This window comes from Ursus maritimus, unplaced genomic scaffold (genome assembly GCF_017311325.1).
Source record: "Ursus maritimus isolate PB19 unplaced genomic scaffold, ASM1731132v1 scaffold_6, whole genome shotgun sequence".
Classification (NCBI taxonomy): Eukaryota; Metazoa; Chordata; class Mammalia; order Carnivora; family Ursidae; genus Ursus; species Ursus maritimus.
The window spans coordinates 30,809,991-30,823,773 of NW_024426774.1; the positions used below are offsets into that span (position 1 = coordinate 30,809,991).

General features: G+C 37.2%; 1 protein-coding gene across 3 annotated transcripts in view; it reads right to left on the minus strand.

The window, feature by feature from the left end:
- Positions 1-3,225: 3,225 nt before the first annotated feature.
- Positions 3,226-13,783, minus strand: part of MAP4K3 (mitogen-activated protein kinase kinase kinase kinase 3) — a 181,544-nt gene continuing 170,986 nt past the window's right edge. For 2 of the 3 annotated variants that reach the window (XM_040623136.1, XM_040623137.1), the window contains 5 exons: positions 11,426-11,494; positions 11,250-11,342; positions 8,168-8,238; positions 5,611-5,666; positions 3,226-4,964 (listed from right to left, as the gene is read on the minus strand). In XM_040623136.1, coding sequence (XP_040479070.1) covers positions 4,877-4,964; positions 5,611-5,666; positions 8,168-8,238; positions 11,250-11,342; positions 11,426-11,494 — 377 coding nt within the window. In that variant the 3' untranslated portion in view covers positions 3,226-4,876. Of the gene's footprint in view, positions 4,965-5,610; positions 5,667-8,167; positions 8,264-11,249; positions 11,343-11,425; positions 11,495-13,783 lie in introns of all 3 variants that reach the window. The other variant, XR_005832815.1, reaches the window with a different exon arrangement.

Sequence of the window (13,783 nt, forward strand, 5' to 3'; positions counted from 1 at the left end):
CAGCAACTGCGGAGCGCAGGGCCGCGGCGTCTCCGGGGCAACCGGACGCTCAGGGAGCGCGGGCCGGGCGGCTTCCGGAGCGGTCCCCCGGCGTCCGCCGCGCGGGAAGCCCAGGCCCCGCCGCCTCGCCCGGGAGTGGGGTGGGGCAGCCTCCCGGCAGAGCCATAAGGTCGGGGTGCAGATGCGGCAGCGGTTTCTGCTCCAGAACCCTGAAGATGCCCCGAGGAAGGCGCTCAGGAAACATTTACACTACTTCTCCTTGAACGCCGTGATTGCAGGCAGTCCTGTCCTTTCCAAGTCCTCAAGAGCACGGAAAACGAAGCCCACCTAAACGGTGAAATGAGGCCGCTTCCCCGCCTGGGCAGAGACCTTCAGTTTGTCAGAGGCTCTCTTACTAGTCAGTACTTCCCAGTCCTGCTTTATTGTCCGCACTCTTGGGGAGGCTCTCCAGTAACAGGCAGCTAGCGGCTGCGGGGCACACTGCGGCCATGTCCACAGTTCAGCAAGCACTGTGGTACCTGGAGCGGATTCAGAACCCGACAGATATGCCACCCAGGGGGAAGCAAGTCCGGCAAATAATACGATGAATGCCAGATTGAAGTAAATGGATTAACGCTGCACAAGCTCGTTTTTGCCAAAACTTACCCATCTTGTTCCCAAATATGAACTTTAAAATACTGTATGTTAATAAGCACATACATACTTGTTTAGCATCAATAAAACGCTCCCCATCATGCGGGATTTAGGGTGGTCATGCTTCCCCTTCTTCCCTCAGGTGACTGTGCTCTTCCTCATCTTCGATTTTCCATTTGCTTCGGAAATAAAACCAGAAACCACCTTTATCTCTTTTCTCTTTCAAGACCAAGTATACTCCCAATAAACTCACATCTACTCATTTCTGCCCTCATTAGGCCATAGAACCTATTCTCAGTAAGGATACAAGTCACCACCGACGCACAAACCCAGAGGCCTGTTTTCGTGGGCGTGTCTGGTCGCTGCAGTTCCTCGAACTGTTGACTGTGGAGCTTGCAGCTCCTTTTCTCATTAGGAAGCGCTCCACAATCAGGCCCAACTTTGTTTTCTAGCTTTGCGCCCGTCGCTGTGCTCCAGGCGCTCTAAACCAAGCTCAGGTGCATTTACGGTCACCGCTCCCCGAACCTGCATTCAAGGTCCTTGAACCTTAGTCTAACCTACAGCTCACTACCCTTTCGTCCCGCACTTGATGAACTCTTCATCTGTCAACAACCTGGTTTATATATAACCTTCCACACAAAGGCCTTCTTTTTCCCAAAGCATAATTAGGTGCAGCCTTTTGTACCTTTTTTTTTTTTCATCCAAGTGGGCTCCTTGAATACTGGAAATGATGCCTTTTCCATCTTTTTTTCCAGTGTCAGTGAGGTGCCTGGATAAACTGTTAAATGATATATGTTGGTTAAATAACTGAATATCTCGCAAAAGTAAAAAGAAAAAAAAGTCTTTGCAATGAGTTTTGACTAGACTTAATAAGCTTTAACTGTAAAGTTATTTTATGCAAATCCTTTTATTCTAGTACAAAACACTTTGAATAAAGAAAAATGCTTTTTGGTAAAGCCAAAAAATTAAGACAGGAAGTTAATTTCTTTTATTTCGAGAGATTGTGAAAATCAGAATTTGAAATCCAACTGCTGGAGAAAATAAATCTAATTTCTGGGGGGAAAATTCTTCATGTATTTTAGAGAGCAGTGGATACACTGCTTGTATTCTGTGTAATACATACTTTAGGATAGTATTTAAAGGAATACACTTTGAACCGAGTGGCCTGGGTTCAAATCTTAGCTCCACCTCTTATCAGTTATATTTTTTCGCAAGTTATTTAAGCTTTCTGTGCCTCAGTTTCTTCATTTGTAAAATGGCATTAACAATACCTACCCACTGGGCTGTTCTGGGGCTTCCATGGGACAATCTGGTAAAACACGTAGAATCACACCTAACACGGATACATGCACTGCATACTTACTATATTCCCTCAAGTAATACTCTTAGTGCTTACCCATTATTTTGTATAGCGTACATTTTCATCTTTCTTCAGTAACGGTGAAAACTGCTATCTGTCCTTTCTCTCCTCGTCTCTCCTAGAATCCGTGTAAGCTGAATGACAGCAACAGGCCCAGAAACCACTGATCTCATTCTTCTCAACACTACTGCCTAAGAAACTAGCTAATTAGATAGACAGCTTGAACTTCAAATGAAGATGAAATATATTGTCTCCAACATTTAGGTGAGTGGCTCTTTTCCTTTTGAGTGAATAAAGATCCTTCATCAAAAGTTACTAGGTGGAGCTACAAAATTTGCATTTTTAAGAGTCATCAAAGATTATCCTGAGGCATATATCCTTGGAAAACTTATTTAAATTCAGGTCAACCAATGTTTCCCACATAGGGACTGCACATCAGAATAATCTGCATGACTTTATAAAAATAATAGGTTATTGGGCTTGGCCCCCAAAGATTGATTTCGGGGGTCTATGTTTTTAAAAAGCCCATGAGTAACACACAAACCAGTAGTTTATTTTCTGGAAATAATTTCAAGTGTTTGACAGTTAAATATGATTGTTAAATTTTTTGAGATGTGACCCTTTATATAACTTACAGGACTTGGAAATTAGAAAAAACAGTGGCCCAGAAAAAGGATCAACAACCTGGTCAATAAATGTCAAAAACGGAATCTTGATTTCTTGAAAATCTTTTCCATGAGTCTGTTTTTCAACAAGTTGACAAAATGTTATACTGGCAAAGATGCGTTTTTAAAACAGTCATTATTCAGTCATTAATGCTAAGATCAGTGACAACGTATTTATTTGGGAAAAGAGATACATATACACAACTGCTATGACTATTAACACCTATATGATTTAGAAGTCATGTTTTTAGATAAGGAAACTGTTCTAGAGTCAACAACTTACCTAAAGTCACAGAAAGGTAGTGGGACTAGCAAAGGTAGAAATGGTGCCTCATGATCCACCATCCAGTTCTTCCCACCTAATTGTCCCCTTCTTCAGTCTCTAGAACTGCATTCCCCAACTCTCCCCTTCCTTTCCATAATCCGGGAGTCGGCAAACTTTTTCTGTAAAGGGTCAGATGGTAAATATTTAAGGCTTTGTAAGCCATAAAGCTTTCTTGCAACCACTCACCTCTGTCACTGTAGCACAAACACAGCCATAGACAACACATAAATGAGTATGTGGTGTGGTGTTCCAATAAAACTTTATTTACAAAAACAAGTAGTGAGCAGGATTCGGCTGAGGTATGTTTGCCGACACCTGCTCATACATAAGACTATGAATGTTTCATTGATTTTCCTGATCAGAAAGTTGAAGATTTTATAAAAGATACCCCTTTAGGAAACTGAGATGACAGTCAAATAAAAATATGATCTGAGGGACCAGAATGGGTATATTGGATTCAATGCAGAATAATTAAAAAACTGTTTTTCTCCTTAATATATTTTAGTCTTACTCTATATAGATTAAGCCAGATGACAAGCTACTATACAACCGCATGTTAAAAAACATGTTTATTTTACACTATGTACAATCAGGAATATATTTAAAAGCATTATCAGTTAAAATAAATGAAGACCATAAATCACAATTTAGTTTGTTCCTAGTGTATATACCCACATTAAAATATAAAGAACATATACCAAAAAAGAGCCAAAGTGTGCATTTTGCTAAAACTTGGTATATACATATTCCATTGGGAAAAAAGCAATAAAAAATGACTTTAAACGAAAACTAAGTTCCTGTGATGTGTAGTAACCATTATATTTTTTATATGAGGTAGTAACTAAATTATTTTGGCCATGTGTTAATACTCTAAGTCAAAAGAAATACGAAAATGATCATAAAATAAGGCCAACCAAAGTAAAAATTTCACTAGAAATTTGAACCACTCCACTGTATGGAATGTTATAGGTCTTCAATGTGATTCTATGAAATGTTTAGTGTGGACTCTTTAATAATGCTAACTTATTTTTTGTGCATACTGTAATTCAGACAACTGCAGTGTTACACCACGGTACCGCTATTCTGGGATTCAAAAATTTTTCAAAGGTATGTTTTTAAGCACAGATAAACAATCTTACAGGATTCTGCTTAAATATAAAAAGACCAGTTACTACAACAGGTGGTTAATTGGTTTGTTTCACATAGAAAACAATCCAAGTACATTTAAAAAAGATGTTGTGGAGCCAAATGCACATTGACAATGTCACAGCTTACTTTTGTGACTTAATACATCACATATCAATACTTTGTGCAAATATAAACACCAGTGTACTTGCATTAAAATTAAAAACAAGATTATAAAATGATTATAGCCTCCATTACAATTTGGAAAGTTACAAGATCTGTATTCATATTACTAAATTACATATAATAAAAATACAATAGTGTTAAATGTACGGTTTCATTGCCAGCATCCCATTTTGTAATATAGACACACCCAAGAATATACTAAGAATTCTTAAAATATTAACCCCAAATGCATTTTCATTAACATTTACATCTGTACAGATAAGACACGTACTTGTACATCTCATAAAAGTACATTATCTACATAAATTCGTAGTGTATGTCTTCAGCAATATGAAGTTTCACAGAAAAATACTGCCTGTATGTACAAAGATTACATAACAATGAATTAAGCACTTGTGTGGTTCAATATGCTAAATATATCCATACCACTGAAAACAAAAATTCTCCCCATCTCGTCTCATGCCACAATAAATTACAAGGGACTGAAGCCAGGTCACTGCAGCCTCTGTACAGCTTCAAGCTTTCGTCCACGGTGCAGCAGTAGTGCTCGTTCCAACGTTAACTGTCAAAGCACAGTCTTCTTCAGTAACTGTTCTCATGGCCTGCTAGGATGTATAAGTTGCTATTTGCCGTGGGGTTATCAGTTGGCCTACTTTCCAAAACCACGACCCTAAAGGTGATAAACAAACAGAAGTTATTCTTGAAAACTACGGTTAGCAGAAACATTTTCCATGGCTTCTTCATTTTATGCCTCCATAAATGCTGTTTGATTTGTGGGCAGGAAATGATTTGCAAATCACTATGATTAAAGAACCAATTCCAGCTCCAGGAAGTACTTTTGCTGCCCACCACCTCCCACCTCTAAGCCAGTGTTGTAAGAGTTAGAGGTGGGGAAAACCTGTATTTGGAATAATCTGGGGGAACTTAATTCTCACAAAGTATAAAACAACCTGTCGTTCAAGAATCAGAAAGTATATCGGAATAGAACCCAAAAATTCTATTTGGCACTAAAACCAGAAAGTTTTATTTGTTAGCATATGGTATTTTCCTCTTTCTGGTGCTGTAAATCATACTTTAGACAGCACGTTTAATGCAAAATCAGTACTGACAGATCTATATATTCCTGTTACTTGGAAGATCAGGCACAGTCTCAAAGGCTTTATAACTTCCTGACTTGTGAATTCTTTAGTGTGAAAAATACAATGTTGAATATATTACTGTAGAAATTTCAATTCCCTTGAAAAAAGAAATCAGTTTCTTGCTGGATTTATAGAATGCATTTAGTACTCCATATTTAATACAACCCCTTTCCATACCTGTCAGAGCCAAGCAGTCTGAAAATTCTTGTGTTATCTGAAATTTCTTGTGTTACCTGTTCAATTAAAATACAAACTTAATTTCTGGATTAAAGGCACAAAATTTTATATGGGCATTCAATTTATAACTCTATAGAAGAGAAATATAATTCCTAAGATGAAAACAGATCCCTATCCCTGCATGAGTGTTAGTTTGTTAAGTCAGCACATAGATACATCAGTTAGTTTAGGAAAAAAGTGCCTAATTTTGAATTAATCATAAAATAGGAGCGTAGGAAAACTATTTACTTATTAAATTACAGACCTAAAGGGAAAAATTTAAAAGCAAGCACGCAGTCCATTTATTTATCGGAAACCCGTCAGTTACGTTAATGCTAACAGCAAGGCCAGTGCAGTAGCAAGCCACCCAGATCTGGTCCTTTTACTTCAAAGGCGGCACTGTGGTATGATGGGAGAAACTCAAGACTGGAATTTGAATCCCAGTTCTCCTCCTCACTAGCTATGACACTGGGCAAGGCAGTAATTTGCTGAAAATGGGTTGTCTTCTGTAAAACAGGAGAGAAAATCTCTACCCGGCAGCAGTACTGTGTGGTCTTACAAGCAGTAGTGGGTATAAAGCCGAGCTAAGGCAGCGCTCAACAGATGATTTTTCTCTCTTGCATCTCCCCCAGCCTCCCGAAATAGTATATTCTGATGTTATATATTCTTTAGGAAGTCCTCAGTGAGACCCATTACCAGTTGGGGAGTTAAAGAAAAGTCTACGGGAGAAAGAAAAACCCACTATGCCACTATTTGTTGCTTACTGAATACAAAACATTCCAAATTGTTATGACAGTAACTTCTCCCCACAATTTTATAGGCTGAAAAAACAATTTGATTTCCAAACTAAATGTATTCCATTAGTACCTCTACAATTAGTTATTCTGGAAACACCAGCGATTCTCAACCTCTTTCGGAACCCAGCACACCTGAAGGATACAACATGCTCACTACAGTGATAGTGGCTCACCATGACTGATCTTCATTGTGTTTTGGGGTTTGCCCACTAGAAGGACATAACATTTTTAGAGGAACAGTACTCAGTAAGGGCTGCCGGCACAGTTTGAAAAAGTCCCTCAGGTGATTTTTTGCACAATCTTTTTCTTTTTCTTAAACTGCTCTCTGGTATCCTGCTTACAGAGTCTTTCTTTCTCTGCCCAGTGTTTATTAGTTGTTGACTGTTCTTATCTCCCTGCTCAATTCCCCGAGGTGATTTTAAAAACATCTTCCTGAGCAGCCCTCTTGTGGGAATAACTACTAGAAACACATTAGCTATGAAGTTTCTTTTCTTTTCTTTAAAGATTTTATTTTTAAGTAGTCTCTACAACCCAACTGGGGCTCGAATTTACAACCCCGTGGTCAAAAGTCGCATGCATGCTCTACTGGCTGAGCCACCCAGGTGCCCCTATGACTTTTCTTGAATACTTACTATAAGCCAGGCATTATGCCAAGCACATTACGTGCTTCCTTTCATTTAATCTTAATAACCCAATGACGTAAGTACTATTTTGTTATCCTCAATTCACAAATGAAAAGTACGGGCAAAGAGAAGTTAAGTGATATGCTACGACCACGGTCACAAAACAGCAGGGTGGAGACCTGAACCCGGCGTTTCAACTCTGGAACTCATGCTCACGGTCCCTCTGCTATAATGTCCACTTGGTTAGAAGAAATATTCCGAGCTTAGAATGACAGTTTAGGACACAAATGAGCTACTTTCTTGCTTGAAGCACCTAAGGTTCTCCTTTCCTTCCTATGCTCAAGAGAAAGTTGTACTACTGAAGACTGGTCTGGGGTACTGGGAGAGTTTCTGATGATTTTACTGGCCTGGATATCCTTGGGGGCAACATCTTGCTCACATCTGTAACCCCAGCACTTTCTGGTGGAAATGAGGAGCAGAACAGAGTATGTCCTAGGACTTGGGAGTTAAATTGTTCCTAGAGTTAAATTAAGGTAGGAAGAAATGGGGGCGGGGCGCCTGGGTGGCTCTCTCGGTCAAGCGCCCGATTCTTGATTTCAGCTCAGGTCATGATCTCAGGGTCGTGAGGTTGAGCCCCGTGTTGGGTTCTGTGCTCAGCTCAGAGTCTGCTTGGGACTCTCTCTCTACCTTTGCCCCTCCCCTACTTATGCTCTTTCTCTCTAAAATTTATATAATATATAAAACATATGTGTATGTAAATATATATATTCTATATATAAATATATATATTCTATATATATATAGAATATATACATATATATATGAATAAAATCTTAAAACAATCAAACCAGAACATACAATTGGCATGTCTCTACCAAAGCATCTATTAAAAAAGGGGGGGGGGGCAGCAAAGAATCTTACAAATGTCAAGTGAATCAGGGTAATTACCAGGCTGAATACAGTAAATATTAATAAAGTGAGCATATCAAGCATTCCTCGTATCATTTAAGAATTTTCCAAAGTTAAAGAAAATTGTTCAAATAGAATTTGATAGTTTCATGACTATTTAATGGACACAATTTTTAAAAGATTACTTACCTCATTAGATCTAAAACTTCTACCTTGCATTCCGTGTTTCCAGAAAGCTAGCACACTGTCTTGTAGGCAAACTAGCAGGCAAGAACAGCTCAGTTACTGTTAATAGTACAAAAGTTCAACCGATAAGCATCATTTTGTCCCTCTATCTTGCATAGCAATACTTCATTTAGTAACTAATGTCAGCTATTCCATATTTACGTAGTATCTTTACTTTTGAAATTAAAAATATACATATACCAGTTAGAACTTATTCATCTTTTTGGCAAGAAAAAAGAAAATTCGAAAATATTGTTCTGTTTACAGAAATTTTTGTTTTGATAAAATGACAATATTTGAAAATAAGGTATTTCAAACAGATAGAAAAATATGAGAATAACACAGAAACATGTACCTACCATTTAACTATCAAATCCTAACATTTTGCCATATTTGCCTTTTGTTTTAAATAAAACCAAATACAGCTGACATCCGTATACAACCCCTGCAATCCCATTCTAGCCCTTCCTTCCTCCCTGACATAACCACTATTACCAATTTGGTGCTTGTCATTCTCATGTTTGTTTTTACTATTACTACACAATATCAAACTTTATATTGAATGCTTCCAACTTTCATACAAGTGATCTGATGAACATTTAAATTGTTTCTAGTTTTTTGTTATTAGCATCTATAACTAAAACATTCTGTGCCTCTTCTTGAATACATGTGCAAAATTGTCTAATTCTAGATACAAAATTATTGGGACACAGGCATATGTACTTTCTAAAAATATTAGCTTTGCTTTTAATATTTACATATTTATATACGTATTTTTATGTGTTTTCAGTGAGGAAAATATCTAATTTTGTTTCCTGCAGATAACCAGCAGTACCAGCATCATCTGCTGAATGTCCACCACTGCCCACAGACATATGCTGTAAGTTTCCACTTAACAGGTAGGCCCATTTCTGAACTTCTCTTGTGGTGCCACTGTTCTGTTTATTTGTCCCTGTGTTGATCCCACACTGTCTTAATCATTATGGCTTTGTCAAAGTTTCAATACTGAGTAGGGCAAAATATTCATCAAAATTTTACTATTCTTGGCTTTTGGTACTTCCATACAAATTTTCAGATCAGCTTACCAAGTGGCACAAAACATCTTATCAGGATTTTTATTGTAAATGCACCCAATGTGTGGTTTAACTTACAAAGAACTGACACCTTTCTCATATTCAGTCTTTCTATCCATGGACATGGTATAGTTCTTGATTTGTTTTCAAATCTTCCGTTTTTAAACAATAATTTGGAATTCCCTAGATAATGGTCTTAAACATTTTGATTACATTTATTTCCACATACTTTATTGCCATTGTCAATGAGATCTTTTTTCCTATAAAAAATTTCCTAATTACTGGCACACTGAAAAGCTATTCATTTGTTTTAGTCACATCCAGCAACTCTGAATTCTTCTAGTGGTTCAGTAGTTTATTTACAGCTGTACATTCTATATAGATAATCATACCATCAGCAAAAAAAGGATCTTTTACTTTTTTCTTTCTAATCCTCACAGTTTCCTTTTCTTGTCTAGAAAGACAATGTTGAAATGTGATGATGGCAGGTATTCTTATCTTGTTCTTGACTTTAATGGGAGAGTTTGATCACTGAAATATGAATATTTTTTAATAGGCTTTGCTAGATGAAGAACATTTCCTTCTATTCCTAATTTGTTAAGAAGCTGGGTTTTTTCCCCTTAAATCATGAATGACTTCGATTCTTTTTGTGTATTTACTGAAAAATTATGTGACCTTTTGCTTTAAAAATTTAATGTGCTTTATTACATAAATTTTCTGATGCTGAACGAACCATCCTTATTTTTCTGAAATAAAGTCTTATTTGATGATGTGGAATTCTATTTGCTAGTACTTTGTTTAGATTTTTTCAAAATCTATATTCATGAGACTGGATTATTTTGTTTTCTGTACTAATCTTGCTTGATTTTAGTATCAGTGTTAAACACTGATTTGTTCAGCACTTCTTCTTTGTCAATAATCTGAAATAGTTTGTATAGGAGAGCGATGATCTCTTTTTTTTAAGAGCGGATAAAAATTTCCTATAAAGCCATCAGGCCTAGGTGAGGAGAGTCTTGGTTACCAGGCCCCTCAAACAAGGAGCATAGTTCTGGCTCCCATCTCCTGTGGGATCCTTTTAGTCTTCTTTATCACCAGGAGCCCAGCACATCTGTTGGCTTCAGGCCTGCATACTGCTTTGAGTTTCTGTTCTTTATCTTACTTTGGCCCTGGCTATGTGTTTTTAAGCATGGATTCCATTTTAACATCTTGAAGAGCTTTCCCCTCATTACTATCATCAGCATTTGCTTGCTGGCAGAGAGGCATTCTAGTCGGAGGAGAGAGTAAAAATAGAACCAGGAATAAGACAAATGAACTATCTGCCCCTGGCCCTACCCTCAACCAACATATATATGTGCAAATATCTTTCACTCATAACGAAGACCAAAAAAATTGTGTCTAGTTAAATACTGAAGTAGCTCTCATTCATTTTCCTAGCACCATCTCATATATGATCATTTTTACCTAATTTTTCTAGAATCTGATCATTTTAGAATACTGGTTCTGTAAGAAATCCTTTTTCAGAAAACACTCTAGTCAAGCAAAATGTGACAATGACGAGGAGATTCCACAATCTTATGGAGATGCTTAAAATGCTCTGATCAGCAAATACAATAACAAAAATACAACAGAATATCCTAAGTCCTAAATTTTAAAGTACTTATAGGGAAACTCTACAGGAGTTTGGAGGAAATGGGAATTCATAACTGTGTCATGAAAAATAATATATAATTGTTTCTTTTGAAATGTCAAATTCTCTAAGGAGGATAACATTATTTATAGATTATATCAGTTATTAAACTATTTCAGAGAATGTATAAAAGTGAAGATGATACTGACCTCATATTCATCATAGCCTGTATTTTAAAAAAATGTGTCCTTAGTAATATCCCTCTGTAATTTCAGATAATTATCAGGTAACTTATTTTAAGCATTTACTACTGCAATCAAACAAGAAATACAAAACTTTCACTTACCTATTGATTCAATCCGGAAATCAAAGGTGAGTTCAGATGATAATTTTCTGCTAGATTTTAATCTTCCTTGGAGATTTACTATTTTTATACAACCTAAAGAAGGTGGGGAAAAGTCACTCAGAAACGAAGATAAAATAAAATGTGTTAAAGGAAGATGTTTGTAAATAAAAACTTACAGTCCAAGCATACAAGAATGGTATCTCTCTCCAGTTGGGTTACATGAGTAACGCTTGTCTGTGGGCTATCTGTAACACAAACAAACTCAATAAACTTACATAAAAAAGTAATAGCGAAATCACAGAGATGTAAATACAAGAATTCTGAACATCACTGAATTTGAAATGGATTTAAATTTTTGGTTATACATATGTAGTGGCTGGGCCAGGCTGCTTGGGTCTTAACTCTCATGCAGTGCTACTAAACGAAGTGAGTGCTCGGTGGAGGGCTGACTATTGTCCTTACTACGGGTGATGTCATCATTTCTAGTCATACGTGAAATCAGGAGTCTCATCTTCTATATTACGGTTAGGAATGATTTCTGCTTTTAAACTCAGAAGGCCAGGGACTATGCTTTGTACACCATTATATGGTAATGCTTGGCACCACACGCAATAAATATTTATTGAGTGAATGAATCAGAGTGTCAAACAAATTACTTCAAGCACAAATGAATTAAAAGAAATACTGAAGTATTTTGAGAACTATCAAGTATTACCAAAATGCAAAGAGGCATTATTTTTATTATAATGATTTATCAAAATTCTTACAACCTGACAATGTTTAAATGATGATTTGCCATAAAGTGAAAAGCAGAATATCCCAAACTTTGTATGAACATCAAAACTAAAATTGCTGAGCTATAGCGCTTTTTTCGGGCCTTATATTTCCTGTAGAGTGAGTCTGATGACCTATAGTCTACCATTTTCTCCTTCCCACAGTATTTAGTACTAGGCCATCCAAGGACTGCCATATTTCAGACCTTCAAACGTAGTTTAGACCCAGTACTTCTGTAACCAACCAGGGTTGAAAGAACATGGAACAAGCCAGCAAATCACATCTTTGTAGCTCTTATACACATGGGTGAAAATTAACAATCTGAACATATCTATACAATCTACTTCAGTTCAGGAAGCCAGTCTAGCATTACTAGAGAGAAAGTTAGGAAAATAAGGTTTTACCAACTGCTTCTATCAGTTAGTTACCAAACACTGGAATCATCTAGAGAACTTTAAAAAATACTGATGCCTAGCAGCCACCTCTAGATTTTCTTATTTAATTGGGAGTCTGTATGACTTGAGGTATCAGGAGTTTTAAAAGCTTCCGAAAGTAGATTCTAAACGGCAACAGAGTTTAGGAAGCCACTGGCTTAGAATTTCATATGATTCTAAAGTCTAACTCTGCTTTCTCTCTCACTCAATTTTTATCTTATAATCTCAAAACCAGAGATGAATGATACTTATCATATTTAACCTTAAATAAACGGATTTCCTTACAGTAAGAGAATGAAGTCAAAGATTCCAAAGAAAGGTACCCACAGCTGTACAAAATTCTTTTGTGAAGAGACTAGGCCCTTCATTTAACAATTAGTAGAAAAGGATTTAAAATTAAAATGCTTGGGAGAAATAAGGCATTAACTGAAATTCACTAACAATAAAGTACCAGTCACCCAACAATGCGTTCCTATTAAACAGGGAGGGAGAGATCCGGAAAGCAGGAGTGCACCTGCTGTCCGAAAGAGAAGATGGGTGTCTAAGGGAATACGCAGTACAGACACTTGGAGGGAGCCAGAGAAGCCACATTTGTTGCTAGGGGCAAACCATGTTTTCCTTCAACAATGTGTCCTTAAAGGAAAGCTGTTTCAAGTCTCCTGGGCTTCAGTAAGTCATGTAACTGTCTCTAGGTTTTTGTGAATGTGTTTGTGATTTTTTTTCACAGCCAAAAAACCTCAACTCTGAATTTCTTTCCTTTTGTGAACACTCAGGCTTCCAACAAACTCCTGACTAATCAGTATTTATTGGCAAACTGGCTTCTTAATATTTCCCTAAGAACCCAAAGACTCTGACAAAAAGCCTCTGCAAGACCTTTAAAAATTGCCTTTTAGGGTCGCCTGGGTGGTTCAGTCAGTTAAGTGTGACTCTTGATTTTGGCTCAGGCCATGATCTCAGGGGTCACGAGATCGAGCCCTGCGCTGGGCTCTGCACTGCGCGTGGAGCCCAGTTAAGATTCTCTCTCTCTATCCCCGTCCCTCTACCCTCCATGCCCCCACTCCCTGCTCTCTCAATAAATAAAAAGTGCCTTCTAAAATGGTCACTGTCTATTTTACAGCAAAACACTGTACAATGTTATTTTTTAAGGGAAAAACAGCAAAAAGAGCTCCACCATAACACAGTGCTTATAAATAAGAAAAAAAGATTGTTCAGGTCAACCTTTTTCAAGTGTAAAAGTTCAATCAGATTTATTTACCACAAAACACAAGTTTTATTAATGTGTACTGACTGCAACAAAATCGAAGGTTTCAAACTATAATCAAATTT